At 38.1% G+C, this 18,719-nt stretch overlaps 1 protein-coding gene across 14 annotated transcripts in view; it reads right to left on the reverse strand.

The window, feature by feature from the left end:
- Positions 1–5,119: 5,119 nt before the first annotated feature.
- Positions 5,120–18,719, reverse strand: part of Pnut (septin 7-like protein pnut) — a 72,939-nt gene continuing 59,339 nt past the window's right edge. For 12 of the 14 annotated variants that reach the window (XM_071721860.1, XM_071721859.1, XM_071721857.1 and 9 more), the window contains one exon: positions 11,867–14,501. In XM_071721860.1, coding sequence (XP_071577961.1) covers positions 14,342–14,501 — 160 coding nt within the window. In that variant the 3' untranslated portion in view covers positions 11,867–14,341. Of the gene's footprint in view, positions 9,661–11,866; positions 14,502–18,719 lie in introns of those variants that run through there. The other 2 variants (XM_071721850.1, XM_071721851.1) reach the window with 1 other exon arrangement.

The raw sequence follows: 18,719 nt of genomic DNA on the forward strand, positions 1-18,719 counted from the left end.
ACACCACACACAAATGTAAGGAGATGCTATGTAGGTGACATAAAAGCGCGTTAGTGGTAAAAATGGGATTAATTAGAATTATAGTATAAACATGCACGAAAGTATGTCCGTTTAGACTAAAATCACTTTCTTACAAAAATATAACGTTTCTGATATTTTCGGATTAATTTCAGAGGGTCCTAAAACCAAAAACCGGCCCTAGGGACTCTTCTTCTTTCTACTAGTATTGTTGCAAATATTGAGACATAATTGCAGTATTCCCAATTTCATCCAGATTTCGTCTTATAATGTTATAAATCTTTTTTTATCGGGAATCGCGGAGATCGAGAATCAGCGAAAATCAATATCCGAATTAGACTTCAAACTATTACTAATAATTAACCTGGTTAATTTAAGAATTGCAGAATCGCTTGAAGTAAAAAATTCTAATTACATGATCCATCGTCCTCGATCTAAAGTTATGAGTCTCTTCTTCTTTGTGTATGCGAAATAATAAGAAATAAATAATTTCAATCTGTGTCAACGAAACAGATGTTAATACATCAAAATTTTCAAGGTTTAATTCTTGAATTTCCCACTTTACTTCCTAATGTAAAAGCATATTCGACGAAAATCAATTTATGAAGGTGAAAGTAAAGGCTTTGCCCTTTAAAATGTCCCCAGGAAGATTGTTATAATTTTTTTTACAGTTTTAACAGTTCATAGATCGACAATTTTTCTGCAGAAATTTAGTGAGCTTTTACCTAGAAAGTACGCATGTCTAAAATCGGGACAGCTTTAAGACATCTTTAAGACGTCTTATGATATGTCTAATACCCTGTCTAGACCAGAGGATGATCCTACTTGTGGCTTATCCTAGTGAGTAGTGTACACTACTCACTAGGAGTACATTTAGTTTCACGCACGATGTGCATAATGCATCATTTATCCTTGTTGTTCACATTCGCTCAACGTGCGCGGACCAGTTCGGACGTGTTTTGTCCGGAACGAAAAAATTTTTTTAAGTGCTGCGACTGTTACTGTCTGCATTAATTCACACACAAACTTTGTAATTTCCATTTAGACTTTGCCACGCTAACGGTGATCTAGTCTTTGTTAATCAAACAGGGGAATATCTGGCCGTATTGTCCGCCGTTCGGCGGCAGGAGCCAAAAAATTTAAGAAGAAGAAGATCCTTGTTGTTCACCAAATGTTAAACATGGATAAATGATGCATGCGTGAACGGAATGCATCCTAAGATGAGCCACAAGTGATCATCCTCTGGTTTAGACAGGGCATAAAAGACGTCTTATATCCCGATTTTGGACATGCTGCGTAATTTTGCTGTTGAATGTAAATACGATCGAGTTTGTTGGAGTTTTATCGAATATTGCCTCGATCCTGGCAATTTTGCCTGGAATTTTAATTTTTAATTAAAATTATACGATCCTCTTGGGTTTAATTTACTTTCAGAATGTTTATCGTATTCATATCCGTTTACGGATACTAATGCAGAAAGGCAACACCCAAAAAGGTCCGTCTCTCTGCATTTGTGACTTTGCGGTGCGTGACTCGCTATGTTTATGTGAGTTTATTCGTTTTTATATCACCCGATAGTATAGATGTAGATTTGCCGCGAGAGACACGCGCGAGGCCGGACGTGAAGAACGCGGCGTAAAAACGAAGCTAATCACGAAGGCAAAGAATTTCGCCTGTCGACAGGAGGCATGCGCGCGCACGTGTGTATGTGTGTATGAATCACACACGCGTGTAAATAAATATTTAATACCCAGGTGTTCTCCATTTTTTCCGTTACACACGCCGTTCCTTGGCCGTTTCCACCGCAAGTCGACGGCGACGTTGAGAAATAGTAAAAGCAGGCCGGAAGAAGGAATTCCTAGAATGCAGGCCTTCTTCGACGACGTGGGATCAGCTTAGAGGTCTCGGCTCCTTCCCCTCCTTGCCGATTCTCGCTGTCAATGAAAATATTCCAGGCACAATCCACCTTATGGTCAAGAGAAAGTCCAACGAAGATGCGATAAATATTAATATGCGTAGCTATTCGAGATGTTTATTACAGATGTCATTGACACATCATTACTTTACAAAGAATTATAATACGAAAACAATAAACTAGCTATAATATCAAAGCGAAATTATGAATTATTTAAATGTCTGCCTCTTCGCATTTTCGTAAATCTCGTTTATTGATAAGCGATCTGATAGTCAATCTTTAATATCACATCGTTACCTATACAGCACAAAATATTGGGACATGTTTTCAAAAAATATTTCTATAAAAATATTGCAGCGAAAAACCTATTTATCATAATACAAAGATTTGTAAAAATCTTGAGTGGTTTTAAGAATATTTTTTCTTCATGTTCTTCTATCGAATTTTTTGACATTTTTCAAACAATTGATGACAAAATTTTGAACAACATTTTGAAAATATTACGTTTGTTTTACAAATATTAAACATAGAAAAAAAGTATTTTCGAAGCTTGTATTTGTGTCGATAAACATTTATTTCGAATATCTGTTTATTATAAACTTACATGTAAAATTTGTTTAGATATAATTCCGGGGTTGGATTTAAAAAAACATAATATTCAAATGGCTCCGCGAATTAAAATTCAGTATGAACAATAGGGCAAGGAAAGCCGTAACAGGATGTTCGTGTTTTATTATTTTTTAATAGATAATTATTATTCCAACCATATATTAGTAAACTGCGCGCTGACAAATCGTCAGCCTTGAAACACAATTCTGGTTGAAGTAGTAAATCCCCTCCTCCAATTAAATCGTTACGATTTAATTTATGATATTAAGCATCTAAAAACTGTAAAGAAATTATGCGAAAAATATTAAAAAATATTAAAATATAATAAAACATGAACATCCTGTTACGGCTTTCCTTGCCCTATTCTTCATACTGAATTTTAATCCGCGGAGCCATTTGAATATTATTTATTATTTACGCGGGCATGATAATACGTGTTCTTCATTTAATAATAGGTACACGGAAAAAACGATATGGTTGCCACAGCCAGAAAATATTAACATTTGGCGCAGCCATATCTGTGGTTGTCACACCCACATTGATGGATCACTATACACCTATATATGGTTGGGAAAACCATAGAGAATTGATACCAGCGCTGGCGCGGTGGTGCGGCAACTATAATATAGTTAAGACACCACATCAATGTGGGTGTGACAACCACCAGATATGGCTGCGCTAAATGTTACTATTTATTTGGCTGTGGCAACCATATCGTTTTTTCCGTGTATTATTGCGATAAATATTACCACATGCCTCAGTGGTCGAATTCGTACGACACCCTTCACGGAATAAAAGGAAGTTCCAGGTTCGAATCCTGGCTGAGGTAATATTTTTCGCAATAATTTCTTTACAGTTTTTAGATGCTTGCTTAGCATCATAAATTAAATCGTAACGATTTAATTGGGGGGGGGGGGGATTTACTACTTCAACCAGAATTGTGTTTCAAGTCTGACGATTTGTCAGCGCGCAGTTTACTATGGTTGAAATAATAATTGTCTATTAAAAAATAATAAAACACGAGCATTTTGTTACGGCTTTCCTTGCCCTATTCTTCATACTGAATTAAAAAAAAAAACAATTTATAATAAAGTTTAAGCAATCCTGCACGAAAAAAAATTAGCTAATCTAGTCGTAAAATATGGATAACTAACATTTTTTGCAGTGAGAGCTATATATAACACTGTACAACAAAAAATGACTTTTTTCGAGCACAAGAACGAACCTTGCGGCATTTGATAGTTTTTTGGACGCAGAAAATTTTGTTTGCCAAATTGCTCTATCACGTCACAATTTTGAGATATTTTCAGTAAAAGTTGCAAAAATGGGCTATTTTAGTGTATTATGGCATATTATAACTACGATATGTGACGTATCGGAGAAGTTTAATCGCAATCAGAATTAAGTTGTTAGGACTTTCTGCCCTTAAAACGCCTTACCTTTAATATCCGCTATATTAACTCTGCCATTTTTAATTTATCAACTTTGACATCAGATTAGTTTTCGCAGCGACCTGAAAAACCTTTAAATTTAAATAACATTAATTAAAAAATACTTCATCGATCCTTATTAATAGCTATGTAAGTTGCAATTTTGACGCAATAGACTCTATCGTTCATCTGTCATTAATATCTTTTTAACTATAAATATCTCGAAATTGTGTGACATGCGATAGAGCAATTTGGCAAACGGGATCGTTTTCTGCGTCCAAATAACTATCGAATGCCGCAAGGTTCGTTCTTGTGCTTTTTTTGTTGTAATTTAACAATAGTAGCAAAACCTTTTGTTCTCGCTGCAAAAAATGTTAGTTATCCATATTTTACGACTAGATTTTGTTTGTAGTATAGTGAATTATTTTAAACTTCCTAAAAAATATTTCTAAAATATTTTAAAAATATTTTGTGCTGTATAGGTATAACAATCTGGAAAAATTTTACGGATGCATTAGTATTATTTTATAAAAAAAAATTATAATATCAAACCGAACGGAATTATTTGCTTCTTCGTATTTTCTTAAATCTCGCGATTTGACAGTTAATCTTACTTTAATATCTGCTAATCACATCGTTATAACAATTAAAAAAATTATTATAAAAGCATTATTATTATTATTATTTTGTAAAAAGACTATAATACCAAACCAAAGGGAATTATTGAAAGTCTAGGCCTCTTCGTATTTTCTTAAATTTCGTACATCGATAAGCAACTAAATGATCCATTTTATTTTAATATCCGCTGATTATATCGTTGTTATTGTCATTTAGAAAATTAAGTTTTAGGAAAAATATCGAATAACAGAAATTAAGTAACGTGAAATTGTATCAGATAAGAGAATAATTTTAGTTCAAGTAATTGGACTTTGCTCGCGATAATGCGTTCGACAATTAGGAAATACCGCCGGGAAATTCCTATCTTGTGATCGTGCGTCCTCTTCGTATCTATTCGGTGGACAGCTCCAAGTTCCAGACCTCTCGACTTCATCAATATCTTCACGACTTCTATAAGAAATCAATCAATCGGACTATCGTGTGGGATCAGTGGGAAGGCTCGCGGGAAAGAGCGAAACGGACGACCATCTTGGCTGTTTTATATGATTTTTATATATAATTTACTTGGATATATACTCTAAGGTGTTCGTCGCGATACAATAGTGAATCGTTATTACAACTGGTCTACGATTAGCGGCGGCAGCTTTCGTTTTCGTCTGGCACGGCAAAATATATAAATTTGTTTCGTCTATCTACGTCCCTCTCGTCACCCTTTGCTCTCGTCACCTCTCCCCCTTCTCGTCCCTCGACTCGTCCCGGAGCGAACGCAATCGCGATGATCTTACGAGTAACCATTTAAAACAAGTATTACAAGTATCGTAGAAATACACATAGTCTATCGATAACACCCAACTGGCCTCCCGTGGCCCTAAGCGAGGTCCTTCGTCCTGACTCGACGTCGTCCTTGGCGCGGTTGCAAAAAGAAGCGCGAATCAGGCGGCTTTGTGCGACAATTAAGTACAATCGATCTGCCGGTCCTCGCCAAGACCTACGAAGCGACGACGGATCTTCTAGGAGAAACTTACTGGAGAACACGCCACCGATATCAGCGAGTAGAAAGTGCCAAAACTGCCCCGATTTGGAAGCGTCGCACAGTAATTAACGGAGCTTAATTCATTGAGATTTTATGGAATTGAAAATTAATCGCTGTAATCAATTAACACGGATATTTAATTGCGATCCTATCATTACAATGGCACAACGAGGTTCTCTTAACAATTTTAATTCCGATCGACTTTCTAAAAACTTTTCAAAGCGGACTCGCGCGCGCGCGTACGTGCAGTTTTATTATAATCGTTCGGATAGCGTACATCCATTGAGTTTAACCTGGAATACCCTGTATAATATTGTAGAACTGTTTGATCTTTTCGATTCTTAACGCTTTGCGCCTCATTTGCGCCTTGGCGACACGAAATATCTGAGAGAGACGTGAGAACCTAGTTTCCCGGTTTCTTTGAATCCCCTGTGCTCCTCTTGGGCCTTTGCAGCCTCGGGGTCTTTCAATCTCGTTCCAGATCCTCGGATTCTACGCTTAGAATGTTCAGATAGACCGGTTGCTAGAGTTCTCAGGCTTTTTCCAAATTCCGAGAGTATCCTGGCGATCCTATGCTTGACGATCCTGGTCAACAGCGCGAATCTTCAAGAGACGAGCAAGGACGTAATCCAGAAGGTGACATTGTCTTCCCAGTTCTTAGACGTGTCTCAGGGCATTCTCGCGTCTCTCAGACTTGTATCCTTGAATTCCCGCTGGCAATAAATGCGACTGTTTTCTTTCGATCATTCGATCACGCGTGTCACAGATGCGAACGGGAGATTGGGTAGTTGTATCTTGGCGAAAGAGCTAAACGCGCTCGAGCCGGCGAGCCTAATTAGAAAAATGCGTACAAAATAGGAATGTGGCGTACGCTCATTTCTCATCCCTACCGTCCATGAGATGAAGGAAATAGGGGAAGCACAGCACGGTAAATAGAAGACATCATTGAGAAACTAATAGATAATCGTCGAATGACAATATTTACTGGCCCCCGCATCGTTTCGTAGATCTGTTCCTTTTTTTATACTTCCAGTATGCGATGTGAAACAAATATGTATATTCGCATTCCACGGAGAAGAAGAAGAAGAATAAGAAGAGGAAGAAACAAGTAGTAGGAAGCGTAACTAAAAAGAACAGATCTTTAATGAGATCGAATAATAAATTACATGTCTTCAAACAATATGTCAAATTACTAAATCTGGCCATTAAGGAAACAAGATTGACTACTTTCGGAGTTTTTGAAATCCCGTCGAGAGTATTAATTGATAAATAAGCACGTTACTCCTGAAAATCCTTTAAACGCGTCTGAGTAATTTTCCCGAGGAGAATACCGTGTGCTTCATCTCGCGGTAACCAAAGGGACCGCTACAGCATTACAAAATGCTCGCTTCCTCGCTCGTCTTGGCACAGAAGTAACTTAATTAGCTTATCTTCTAAACATATCGACGTATGGGGCGGATCCCAGACGGCGCGAATGTAAACGTTTGTTCGTGTAAACGTCGACGGCACACCGATAAATTGCAACTGCATTTTGTTGGTATTTTCGAGCATTTATCAACGCTACTTTATCAGTAGCATGCTCCAAAGAGACATCGTAACTTCAAATCCGCGTAGTTTTATATTTATTCGATAACTTGTAATTAAGAAATAAAGATATAATATTTCGAAGAAGACTACAATACAAATAGTTTTAGAATTTCGCAGGTACAATGCTTTTCGTTTGCGTTATCGACATGATACCGTCCGAAATCGAAGCGATGCTGTAATTATAACTACCTGTTACCTAAGTAAGCACAAATTTGAAGGGGATATTCCTTAGCTTATTTTAAGAAGAAAAAGTCCTATAAACATGTATCCTAAACTGTTTCGTTTTCAAAATACAGGGTGTCAAAGTTGTGGAAAAAATAAATAAATCAAAATTTCGAAAATCTGGAAAACGGTTAAAGATATTTTATTCAAATTTGGTAGGCGTACATGTGGTATTAAGAACCATTTTCTAGTACCGATAAAACATTTTTGGATCCACCAGAAGCGTGCATCTTTGACACCCTGTATTTTGAAAACGAAGCAGTTTAGGACATATATTTATAGGACCTTTTCTTCTTAAAATAAGCCAAGGAATATTCCCTTCAAGTTTGTGTACTTACTTAGGTAACACTCTGTATAAAAATTATTGTTTCGGAAGTAAAGTTTGGCACTTCGGCCACGGTAAAGAGGCCGTAAGCGATCTTGTTGCAAGATAAAAAAAGAAAAAATCGCACTGTCTCGAATCGCAGTGATCCAATCTAGACTTATTATTTATACAATGATCCGTTCTTATTGTAATCGATCTCCTGCGCCTGTCGCAAGGCGTGATTTACGTGTACATATACATGAATTAGACTTACATTTACGTTTTCTTCCACTTTTTATTTATACACACACACACACACACACACACACACACACACACACACACACACACACACACACACACACACACACACACACGCACACACACGCACGCACACACACGCACGCACACACACACTCACACCCTCACACACATATATATGCATATATGTATATATATTTATATTTATATAATATATGGCCGCTGTTTTCGGCGACATCATGTTCAGCCTCCCTCTGCGACAGGAGATGATATTCGATATTACCTATTAATGTAATATAAAGTACAATTATTTCAATGATTTTTTTCCTTACAAGCTAATTTTCCTTGATTTATTTACGATTGACCCATTAGAAATTTTTTAGTTTATTGTTAATTTCTGCATTAATACCTCGATATTTCTGTAAAGAATTTCAAGACAATGATAGAACAAAGATACCCAAGACACTTTGTATATTATATATCAAATGAAATTATAATTTTACGACCCGTTTTTCAAGATAAACGGATAATTCAAAAATACGCATTCCAATTACATACTTGCAATATCAAGATCATAATTTGAGAACACTAAAGTGATCAATTGAACTCATTGTATTCGGCGAGAGTATATTGCTATCGTTTTTCTATTTCAAAAACACGAAATCAGACGTTCTATTGTTATAGTTGCATGACATTGATATGACGAATACCCTCGAATTCTGTCCAGTCATAAACTAACGTATGTGTAATCGCGATCAGCGGAGGGTGACGAACATGACGCTCTCTTACGCAAAAAGATACATAAGCTTAAACGGAACTAACTCGCGCCAAGGAAAGTACGAAAGTTACGTTCTCCAAAAAATTATGCCTATATGGGTTTCTTTTTGTACAGTTGTTATCGTGAAGTAAATGGCGATCGCGGTTGAATGCTGATGAGCGTGATAAGATGATTGTGTATTCTCTCTTCTTCTCCTTTCCTCTCTGATGCCGGATAGTAAGCGCAAAAAAGCGCAGGCAGACGCCTCTCATCGTAAGAAAACGTTCTCGTTCTTTTTTCTGTCTGTAGCTTCGCACGAATCAAGTGTCGCGAACAACAAACGAAATGCAGACCACTCATATGAATCTCGACATGGTCCAGGACGATGCATATCGACGAGGATATCGCAGCTAAGTCGCTACTAATCAATCTTACGTTCAAGATCCTCTAATCAGAGAATTTTTGTACTAGAAACTAGGCTGTACATGGATTCTCGGTTCTGTAGATTAATGGATCAACAGCGCGGAGTGATCTCAGAGAGCGGATTATCACGAATCCTGCATGTTTCAGAGCGTCTTAGCTCTTTGCTTCCATAGATCTTCAAACTCACGGCTCTTGAGATCCTAAGCGGATATTCTTCCGATTAACGTTCAAGCATGCGATGAGATCGTCGGTTCTTTCACGGGATCGAGTATATCGCACGTGAATCATGCCTGTCGTTGATCGAAATTACCTAATTCGTGTTCGTTGTCGGTATGTCATCAGTAAACAGCGTGGCTGAAAGTGCGTTAGCCACGCCGGAATCGTTCCTGCCTGCCCTATTTCTCGCTGTCTGTTTTTCTTGCCGATCGATGCAATTAGAAGAGACCCTTCTTCTTGTTCTTCTTATCTTTACCGTCGACAGCCCTGAAAGGAGAATTTTCATATCAAGATTATTGTCTGTGTCGCGCGAATCTTAGTTGCACACCGATCGATGCTTTCCGATAATCAGCATATGCATGACACGGGATGTTCGGTGAAGAGAGAGGAGGACGAAAGCGGAAGTGATCTTGATGAAGTCTGCAGCAATAAACTTTGAACTTTCGCCTTCGACTATCTCCTTTTGTGATATCAAAAAGTTAAATTCAATTAAAATAATTTAAAATTTTAAATCAATATAATAATGTTATTGATGTATGTATGCATTACAATTATATCAATTTTTATCAAATATTTTCGCGTTTTTTTTCACAATTACAAGAGAAATTTACGTAATTATGGACATTAAAGTGTTTCAAAATAATGCGATTATAATACAATATATGCAATACAAGGCGTGTTTAAAAAAAAGACCGAACTTTTTAAATAGCGCACCAAACAGCACAGAGAGTGCACTGCGGCTATGGAGGACACCTAGCGACCTATCAGCAGGTTTCATTGTCACTTTGTCACTAATCCGACGAACAGCTTGTGCATGAGCTCAGTTCAGCGGGTCTAGCTCGACGACTAATATTAATTTATAGAGGAACGAGGCAAATGGCAGTTTGTTGTCAAAACCTGCTGCTAGCTGCTAGGTGTCCTCCATAGCCGCAGTGTCCTCTCTGTGCCGGTTGGTGCGCTATTTAAAAAGTTCGGTTTTTTTTAACACGCCTTGTATACATACTATATATATAATACATTTCTGTTTGTATTGCACCAAAAGAAAATTCATTATTCTTTACTCTTTACATCTACCTTAGATGTCGCGGGAAAAATGTCAGTTTATTTAACTTACATTGCGCTGCATGTCCTAGAAAAATACAATAAGTCGAGATCTGAAAACGTCGACAGTCTCAACGAAAAATGCCTGAGACGAGACACGACTCGTCATGTACCGTTATGCAAAATTGTTATGCTTATTGTTATCGGCCGTAATGCAAAATAAATATCTTGCGAATGAAAAATCTATTCATGCGAAAACCATGCTTCGAACCCATCCTCTGCTCGTGATCAGGGAGCGACATGCTAATCTCACGTGTGTCCAGAAATCAAGTCCCGCGTTTCCACTTCCGTGCTTCGTTGCCTCCGACTTTTGTTTAACCCTCCCCGCGGGAGATATTAACGTTCGTCTTTCCGCGAATACAAAGATACGAAGTCGTACGTGCCTCGTGATATTTGCACATTTTATGTAAAACTACAGATACATGTGCACACCGAGAGCACGTTAACAACATATCGTCACTTTAATAAAAGTCTTTCAAAGGAGGGACAAAACCGCGAGTAAAATTTAAAAGAATCCATACAGCTAAATCTGTCGAAAGCAGATCTTGCCAAGTATCTGCTACAAATTTTGTCGGCAGAAAGACTACAGATTTGATACAGATTCTGATATATCACATGATGTCGGCAGAACGCCAACAGAAGTGTAACAAAATCTGCTAATATAACCAGACAGTAAATTGGCAGCAGAAATCGAGCAGATTCTGCTGGAACCGTTCAGGCTCTGCGTGGTTTCTGCTGCTAATTTGCTCACATTGTCTGTCAGTAGGCTCTGTCTGCGCGATTTCTGCTGCCAATCTGCTGTCTGATTATGTTAGCAGACTGCTGTCAGAACATAAACTGAATGCGGACGCAGTTGATGTCAGTTTGCTGACATGTCTGATCAAATCTGTTACCAATCTGCCGACAGACTGCTATCATTTTGCTTACTGGGAAAGTTTTGCTTGAAAATCCGTTTGCAAATTGTTTATTTACTTGCGCTGCTCAATTTGTCGTGTGTGAAATATCCACTTTCTTATTAAAAAGTTAACTATCTATACAAAAAGTCGGGTTTAAAATGATGATATGCAATATGAAACGGTAAAAATATTATGCGCATTTGGCAGATTATGGTACATAATAAAAGGCGATGAGGGAAAATTGGGCATTCATTCTTCGCGGATTTTCGCGCTTTAAGAACGCATTTATACATTTATTTTCTCCCTCAAATCCCCACCGCGAGAATTTCTCTCTCTCTCTCTCTCTCTCTCTCTCTCTCTCTCTCTCTCTCTCTCTCTCTCTCTCTCTCTCTCAGTTACAATTTTCCCTTGTTGCGTCGCAAACATTCCGATAAATTAAATAATCGCAATCAAGAGGACTGAAAACGGTTAGTAACTAGTTTTAGGTAAGCATTGCGTTTATTTGCGAGAGGTAAAAAAAAGATTATCAATTACGAGAAATTAACAATATACAATTTGCGTGTGATTATTAGTAATAGGCGGTTACATCCTCTACCAAGCTGTCTCCGCTTCCTCTCTTTGGGATCGAGCCTCCGCGTCGAGAAACACAACGTTAGATAGTTGTGCCATGCGAGCGATCTAAATTACGAGCATGTACTTTTGAGCAATCGTTATTCGCAGAGTGATGAACGATGATGTAAGAGTAAATCGAACGGATGAGACTGACAGCTTGCTTAGAGTTTACAATCGACTTGAAATTTGACGAATCGCGCGAGTTTATAAACCGTTTGTGTCAACCCTTTACCGCACGTCTTCTCTCGCGACCGGTACATTTTTTTCGGCGATTGTCATTCTAGACGTTTATGCGTATGTAAAAATAACACATTTGGATTAGCAGTCAGGAGTTTCGCTTGTAATTTTCATATGTTTTCCCGCACTCTCGACTGACAGATCAACTTACCTTCGCCACGCCACGGTACCTCGCGAAAATCGGATATACGAAGGAACGATAAAGCCGTGTCTTTGCCAACATCAACGCTCGAGGACATACAAACAAATAGCGGCACTAACAATGATCGGAAACGAACGTGACGCGTCACACTGTCAGCGAGGAGAAAAGGAGGGTTGATTATCACGACGCGGTAAAGGGTTAAAGTGTGCATGTTGTGTGCGCGCACGCGCGATGCGTATTGCTATGTAAAACGTGTTGGATGAGTACAAAAAACGATGCTCCTCTTCGAGGACGAGTGATACATAATTTTGCGCCTTCTTACGTACAATCTCAAGGTTTATCAAAGTCGAAGTGCCAAAAATACGTTGCTAAATATACATATTACTAATATATATATATACTTTATAAGTTGCATGTCGCCCAGACCACGATTTACTGAAAGTTCGCATTTGTGTACGCGATGCGGTGACGAAAGTAAGTGAGATTTCGCGAATAAAATAGACGTGTAACGAGTCGCGCTTGAGACGTACATCGTGTAACACGAGACGCGTAACGACACAACGAAGGAATCTAGATTCGAGAACGAGGTCCGGGAAAACGAAAAAACCAGCTGGGATGAGCGCGCGTCGTGTAAGAAATTTAGGACAGAATTTATTTTGGCAACGAAACTTTCTTAACTTTCCAAGCCAAGACTCTCTCAATTTTAATCTCCGACGACAAGCTTCTTTCGACTTGCGCCAATTCCTGCTCTTTCAATTAATTTACTGTTAATCAAATGTTGCCAGGTATCGATTTCAACTTTTATCAAAGCAAGATTCGCATCATAATTTGAAATTTTAGCACGTTTCTAGAAACATGCTAAGACCTTCCTTAAAGCTTAATTTGGCAAATACATACTAAATAGCCGCTCGATTACAGAGATACTCGCTAATTAGATATTCGCACAACGTAAGAAACTGACTTTAACTTCGTCCAAGAATGCAACTGCCTGCCGTGCGATTTCCATGTTTTCCAAGACATTCCAAACCTACTTTTCTCGGCTTTAATTAGCGTTAAATGTACGTTGAAGTTGTACGCAATGTCTTCCAACAAGGGTCGTCGACATAATAATTAATTAACGCGCGAATGAGACGCGACAGCGAGTGAAGTAAACGCGATACGATCGAATATAAAATAGCGGAAAGATTTACTGCATCGCGCTTGTAAACACACGTTTCATGTCGTACGACGACTTTATGACGGGCTCATGGACTGTTAGAAACATACAATCACTTTGGATTACGATAGGTCTCGAATGGGTTAAAGAGCGCACGCACACGCGTCTCAGGGCGAGTAAGTGCAGCTTATCGCGACAACCAATATACAGGGTATATTTACAATTTTTAGATCCATTTAACGCAAAAGTTCGAAATTGATTGAGAAAGGCCATAAATCAAAAGAAATGGATTCAATCACTAAGCTTAAAAATAAAAAAATTATATATCTGGAACATAAAAGAATTAATTCGATGTCTCTGTTAAAAATTTGCAGTCTTGAAATGATGAAGGTAAACTGGTAACAAATCAAAGATAATACTATTCAAAAGAAAGGGATTTTTTATTTCTGTCTTTAATCACTGCTGAAGTAACGTCGACGAATCGTTCAGATAGGCAACACTTACTCTTCTCGAGCATGATAAGATTCCTCTCAACCCTTATTCAGGCGATCGATGTCGAGTGTGTATAGCGAAAACAAAAGACTTCAATTTTACTATTTTGATTTGAGCCACCGACTAATCTAAATTATTTTGATTCTCACTCTTGTTGATCTAAGAGAAGTTTCGAGTGATCCTGTCGCTGTTCAAAAGAGAGGACAATCTCGACTGGATAAAGGTTGATAAGGGTCGAGCGCGAGGAGTTTGCGCGGTGATCTCGGAACGGGTCTTGCAAGCGAGCGAGAGCGGTCTGGGAGACGGTCTCTATTAAGGGTGCTCAGGATGCTGTATGACAAGCTGTATCTGTGCGGGGCTGTCTTGAGGTGATTTGAAACTGGTGTGACGGCGAAGGAGGCTGCTTATCCCTCGGGGCCCCCTCAACGTACCCCCGCCGCCTCCAGATCCCTCGGAGGACATCGATCCCGTCCTAGATCAGGAGGATACCCCGATACGGTATACACACAAGAGAGACAAACAAATCGGACTTTTTTGGCGAACGTATATCCGGTAGCAAGCTACGTACATCCGGATGTAAAAAATATGTGCGGACTTAAGCCTATATGACCCGCGCGATTAGGTCAACGGGACACTGAATGGTCCTTTGGAGAACGCCGCTGACGTTCTTTGTGCGACGAGTTTTCTGTTCCTTTCTGATTCCGCGGGAACGGTGCAGCAACTTAAGCGGCGATTTAGTGCTGAATGTGCTCGTCGGATCTCGACCCAATTAATTAATTTAAAGAAAGATATTTCTCGGACGCCTTTCGACGTCTTTTAAACAACAATCGCATTGCTTGGATTCTAGTCCAGTCGCTAGGTCGATTGAGTATAATTTTCGAGGTTGATGGCTTAAGTTGATGTTTTTTTATGTTTTTTGGGTCGTAGAACAAGAATCTGTAAATAGTTTTTTCGTAAGTCGATGCAATAAAAAGTTATTAACAATTTATTTGTTTAAATTGCCCTAGCGATCAAATTATACATCCTATAAAAAAATGAACTGGAGAAAATTTGTTCCTCTTTTCACGACGAACAAAATGGCGTTTTAATTTTTCCAAAATCTTGATTATTGACGGAAATATGTCAATTTTTTAGGTAATTACTGCCTCCGCGTCGCGGCGTAGCCTAGGCATGCGCGCTCGCGCTCAATTGTATCGTTAAAACAATTGAAACTCTGAACTTGCAAAAACACGTCTACGCGCGTGGAAGTCCAGTATACCTCGCGTATGGCTGCTGATCGTAGTATAGGTTAATATTTTGTTCTGTATTTTTGTGTGAAAATGTTAAAAAAAGACCTTAAGCGTCGAAAACCAATTACCAGTACAAACTCGCATACAACTCGTCTTGATACACTTGGTCAAGACTCTTTGTGTATTATTTGTGGCAAAGATCGCGTGGGTCAGTAAAAAAAATAAATAAATAAAAAAAATAAAAAAAATAAATAAAAAAATAAAAAAAAATAATTAAAAAAATAAATTAAATTAAAATTAAAGGAGCAAAACTCATGCGGTACAATTGAGCGCGATCGCGCACGCCTAGAGTACGCCGCGACGCGTAGGCAGTAATTACCTAAAAATTGACATATTTCCGTCAATAATCAAGATTTTGGAAAAATTAAAACGCCATTTTGTTCGTCGTGAAAAGAGAAACAAATTTTCTCCAGTTCATTTTTTTATAGGATGTATAGTTTGATCGCTAGGGCAATTTAAACAAATAAATTGTTAATAACTTTTTATTGCATCGACTTACGAAAAAACTATTTACAGATTCTTGTTCTACGACCCAAAAAACATAAAAAAACGTCAACTTAAGCCATCAACCTCGAAAATTATACTCAATCGACCTAGCGACTGGACTATTCAAAGAAAAAACGTTTAATATCTAATATTGCATATTTAATAATAATCCAATATCTTACTATAAGTTAAAATTACAGGAAATAGCCTCATTCAGCGCTAAATGCACGATAATTATGCGAGTAAAAGTCATAATATATACATGTGCGGTTAATATCGCGTGAATATAAATTGTAAAATAAAATTCATTCGGCGACGATAACACAGGACCACAATAAAAATTTTTGGAAAATCAACTGGGATCAGAGTAGGTGTTTCTTATAGATTTTGGGTCACTGAATCCGAATTCGTAAACCGTTTTGCTCCATCACGTCTAGATTTTTAGATAATCGAGGAAAATCTGTGAAAATTGAAATAAACATTTGAAAAAAGAGCAAAAGTATAACGTCAAAGAAAGAGAAAAAGTATAACATCAAAATGCGGTCGCAGAACTGATTTAAATATATTTTGGTAAGTTAAATAAAGTGCAAAAAAGGAGGATGTTAAAAAAGGGCCGATTTTCGCCCAAAAAGGTGTAAGTAAAAGAAATAGTGTTTTTTGTAGATTTTGATCTCCTGAATACGATAAAGCTAATAAAAAGTTCGTGGTGCTTGGGGAACACCTTGAAAATTGAGCATAAACGTGGTGTATTTACAGAAATTCGGATGATACATGCTATATCATAAAATGTACTGGTGAAAGATTTGTTGGGGAGAGAGAAAAGGGGGAAGAAAGAGTGTTTTGTGCGTGCGTGTGTGTGTGCATGTGTGCGTGCGCGGGTGCGGGTACGGGTGTGTGCGCGGGTGCGTGTGTGCGCGGGTGCGTGTGTGTGTGTATGTATGTGCGCGAGTGCGCGTGCACACACCCGCACACACGCGCACTCGCGCACACACCCGTACCCGCACCCGCACCCGCGCACGCACACATGCACACACACACGCACACACACACGCACACACAAAACACTCTTTCTTCCCCCTTTTCTGTCTCCCCAACAAATCTTTCACCAGTACATTTTATGATATAGCATATATCATCCAAATTTCTGTAAATACACCACGTTTATGCTCAATTTTCAAGGTGTTCCCCAAGCACCACGAACTTTTTATTAGCTTTATCGTATTCAGGAGATCAAAATCTACAAAAAACACTATTTCTTTTACTTACACCTTTTTGGGCGAAAATCGGCCCTTTTTTAACATCCTCCTTTTTTGCACTTTATTTAACTTACCAAAATATATTTAAATCAGTTCTGCGACCGCATTTTAATGTTATACTTTTTCTCTTTCTTTGACGTTATACTTTTGCTCTTTCTTCAAATGTTTATTTCAATTTTCACAGATTTTCCTCGATTATCTAAAAATCTAGACGTGATGGAGCAAAACGGTTTACGAATTCGGATTCAGTGACCCAAAATCTATAAGAAACACCTACTCTGATCCCAGTTGATTTTCCAAAATTTTTTTTTGTGGTCCTGTGTAATCTTAGGGTCGAATCGATAACGATTATTATTCCATTATTAGTGCAAGCTTCGTGAAAGTGATTGGGATGTGAAGGGTCATAAATATCAAGCGTGAATGGAATGTATTGCAGTGCGACAACTATTAAATTGCACATCAAAATCTAGACACGTATTAGCGACTACGAAATAGCAAGAACGAAGTCTATATTGTACAATATGTACTTACTATCGTATCTTTCTTTTACCTATGAATTTTTCTTCGAGAACTTTTTGATAACAATATTGCGATATTTTACTTGAAAAACATTTTTTTAATTGAAGTTATTTTAAAGCATTTGAAGTTATATAAAGCGTTAAGGGGATGCTGGAGACAGCTCTGTTTTACCGCGAAATTTTCAGACACACTAATCTTTTGCTTGATTTCACCGAATTAAAAATTTTTTGTCCAGAATTAAAGTATGGACGATAACGAATACCGCAGACACCATTTGCGTATGAAAAACGAAAAAAAATTAGAAAATTACAGTTTTATTTTCGATTCTGTGGTCGACTCATGACAACATTTGCTGCACATAAAAGTTTTAGACTGTGTACGTATACAAAAACCTGGCAGCGGTCTCGGAAATACAATAAAAAAGAATCCTGCGCTTACAGAAATGAGCTACGAGCTTTAGTATAAGAGAAAAGTGTGTTTGAAAATTTCATATGCACATGTTACGCGTCTCCCCGAATTCAGCCAAAAACATACGGATCAGTATAACGGGTAGCCCTAGAGCAGGCGCTCTGTAGGTATGTGTAAGAATCGGTGAGCACTTCTTTATCGACGCTGATCGAGTTCGCCTGCGTTCTGTATGTATGTATGTATGGTAAGAATCGGTGAGCACTTCTTTATCGACGCTGATCGAGTTCGTCTGCGGCTCCAGCATCCCCTTAAGTATCGTAGATTTGTTTTACAATTTCAATTCATCGAGCTTTGTTTAACGATATTAAATAGCTTCCGTAATGAGATCTCGCTATGACTTCGTTACGGCAAACTCGACTTCATTTTTGATAAACGATTCCGCAGCCGGAAGAAGATACGGTGGCAGAACATAGTGTACAAGAAAGCTATCAAGCTGCGTCAGACTCTAATTGCGCTGTATATGCTTTTTGCGTCAATCAAACCGGATATCTAAACTCCGAGAACCATACTAAATCACCAGCGGCTAAGCATCAAGCGATATATATGTATAACTTCGTTGATCGTTCGTATTAACGATAAAAAAATCAGAATAAAGCTGAACATAAAGACATTTCCAACAAAAAATTTCGTGCGAGAAACAACGATATACCTTCCTTGATACTATGGAGAAAT

The sequence above is a fragment of the Temnothorax nylanderi genome, unplaced genomic scaffold (assembly GCF_030848795.1).
Source record: "Temnothorax nylanderi isolate EJ_2023f unplaced genomic scaffold, tnyl_v1.0 TNYL_tig0440_pilon, whole genome shotgun sequence".
NCBI lineage: Eukaryota > Metazoa > Arthropoda > Insecta > Hymenoptera > Formicidae > Temnothorax > Temnothorax nylanderi.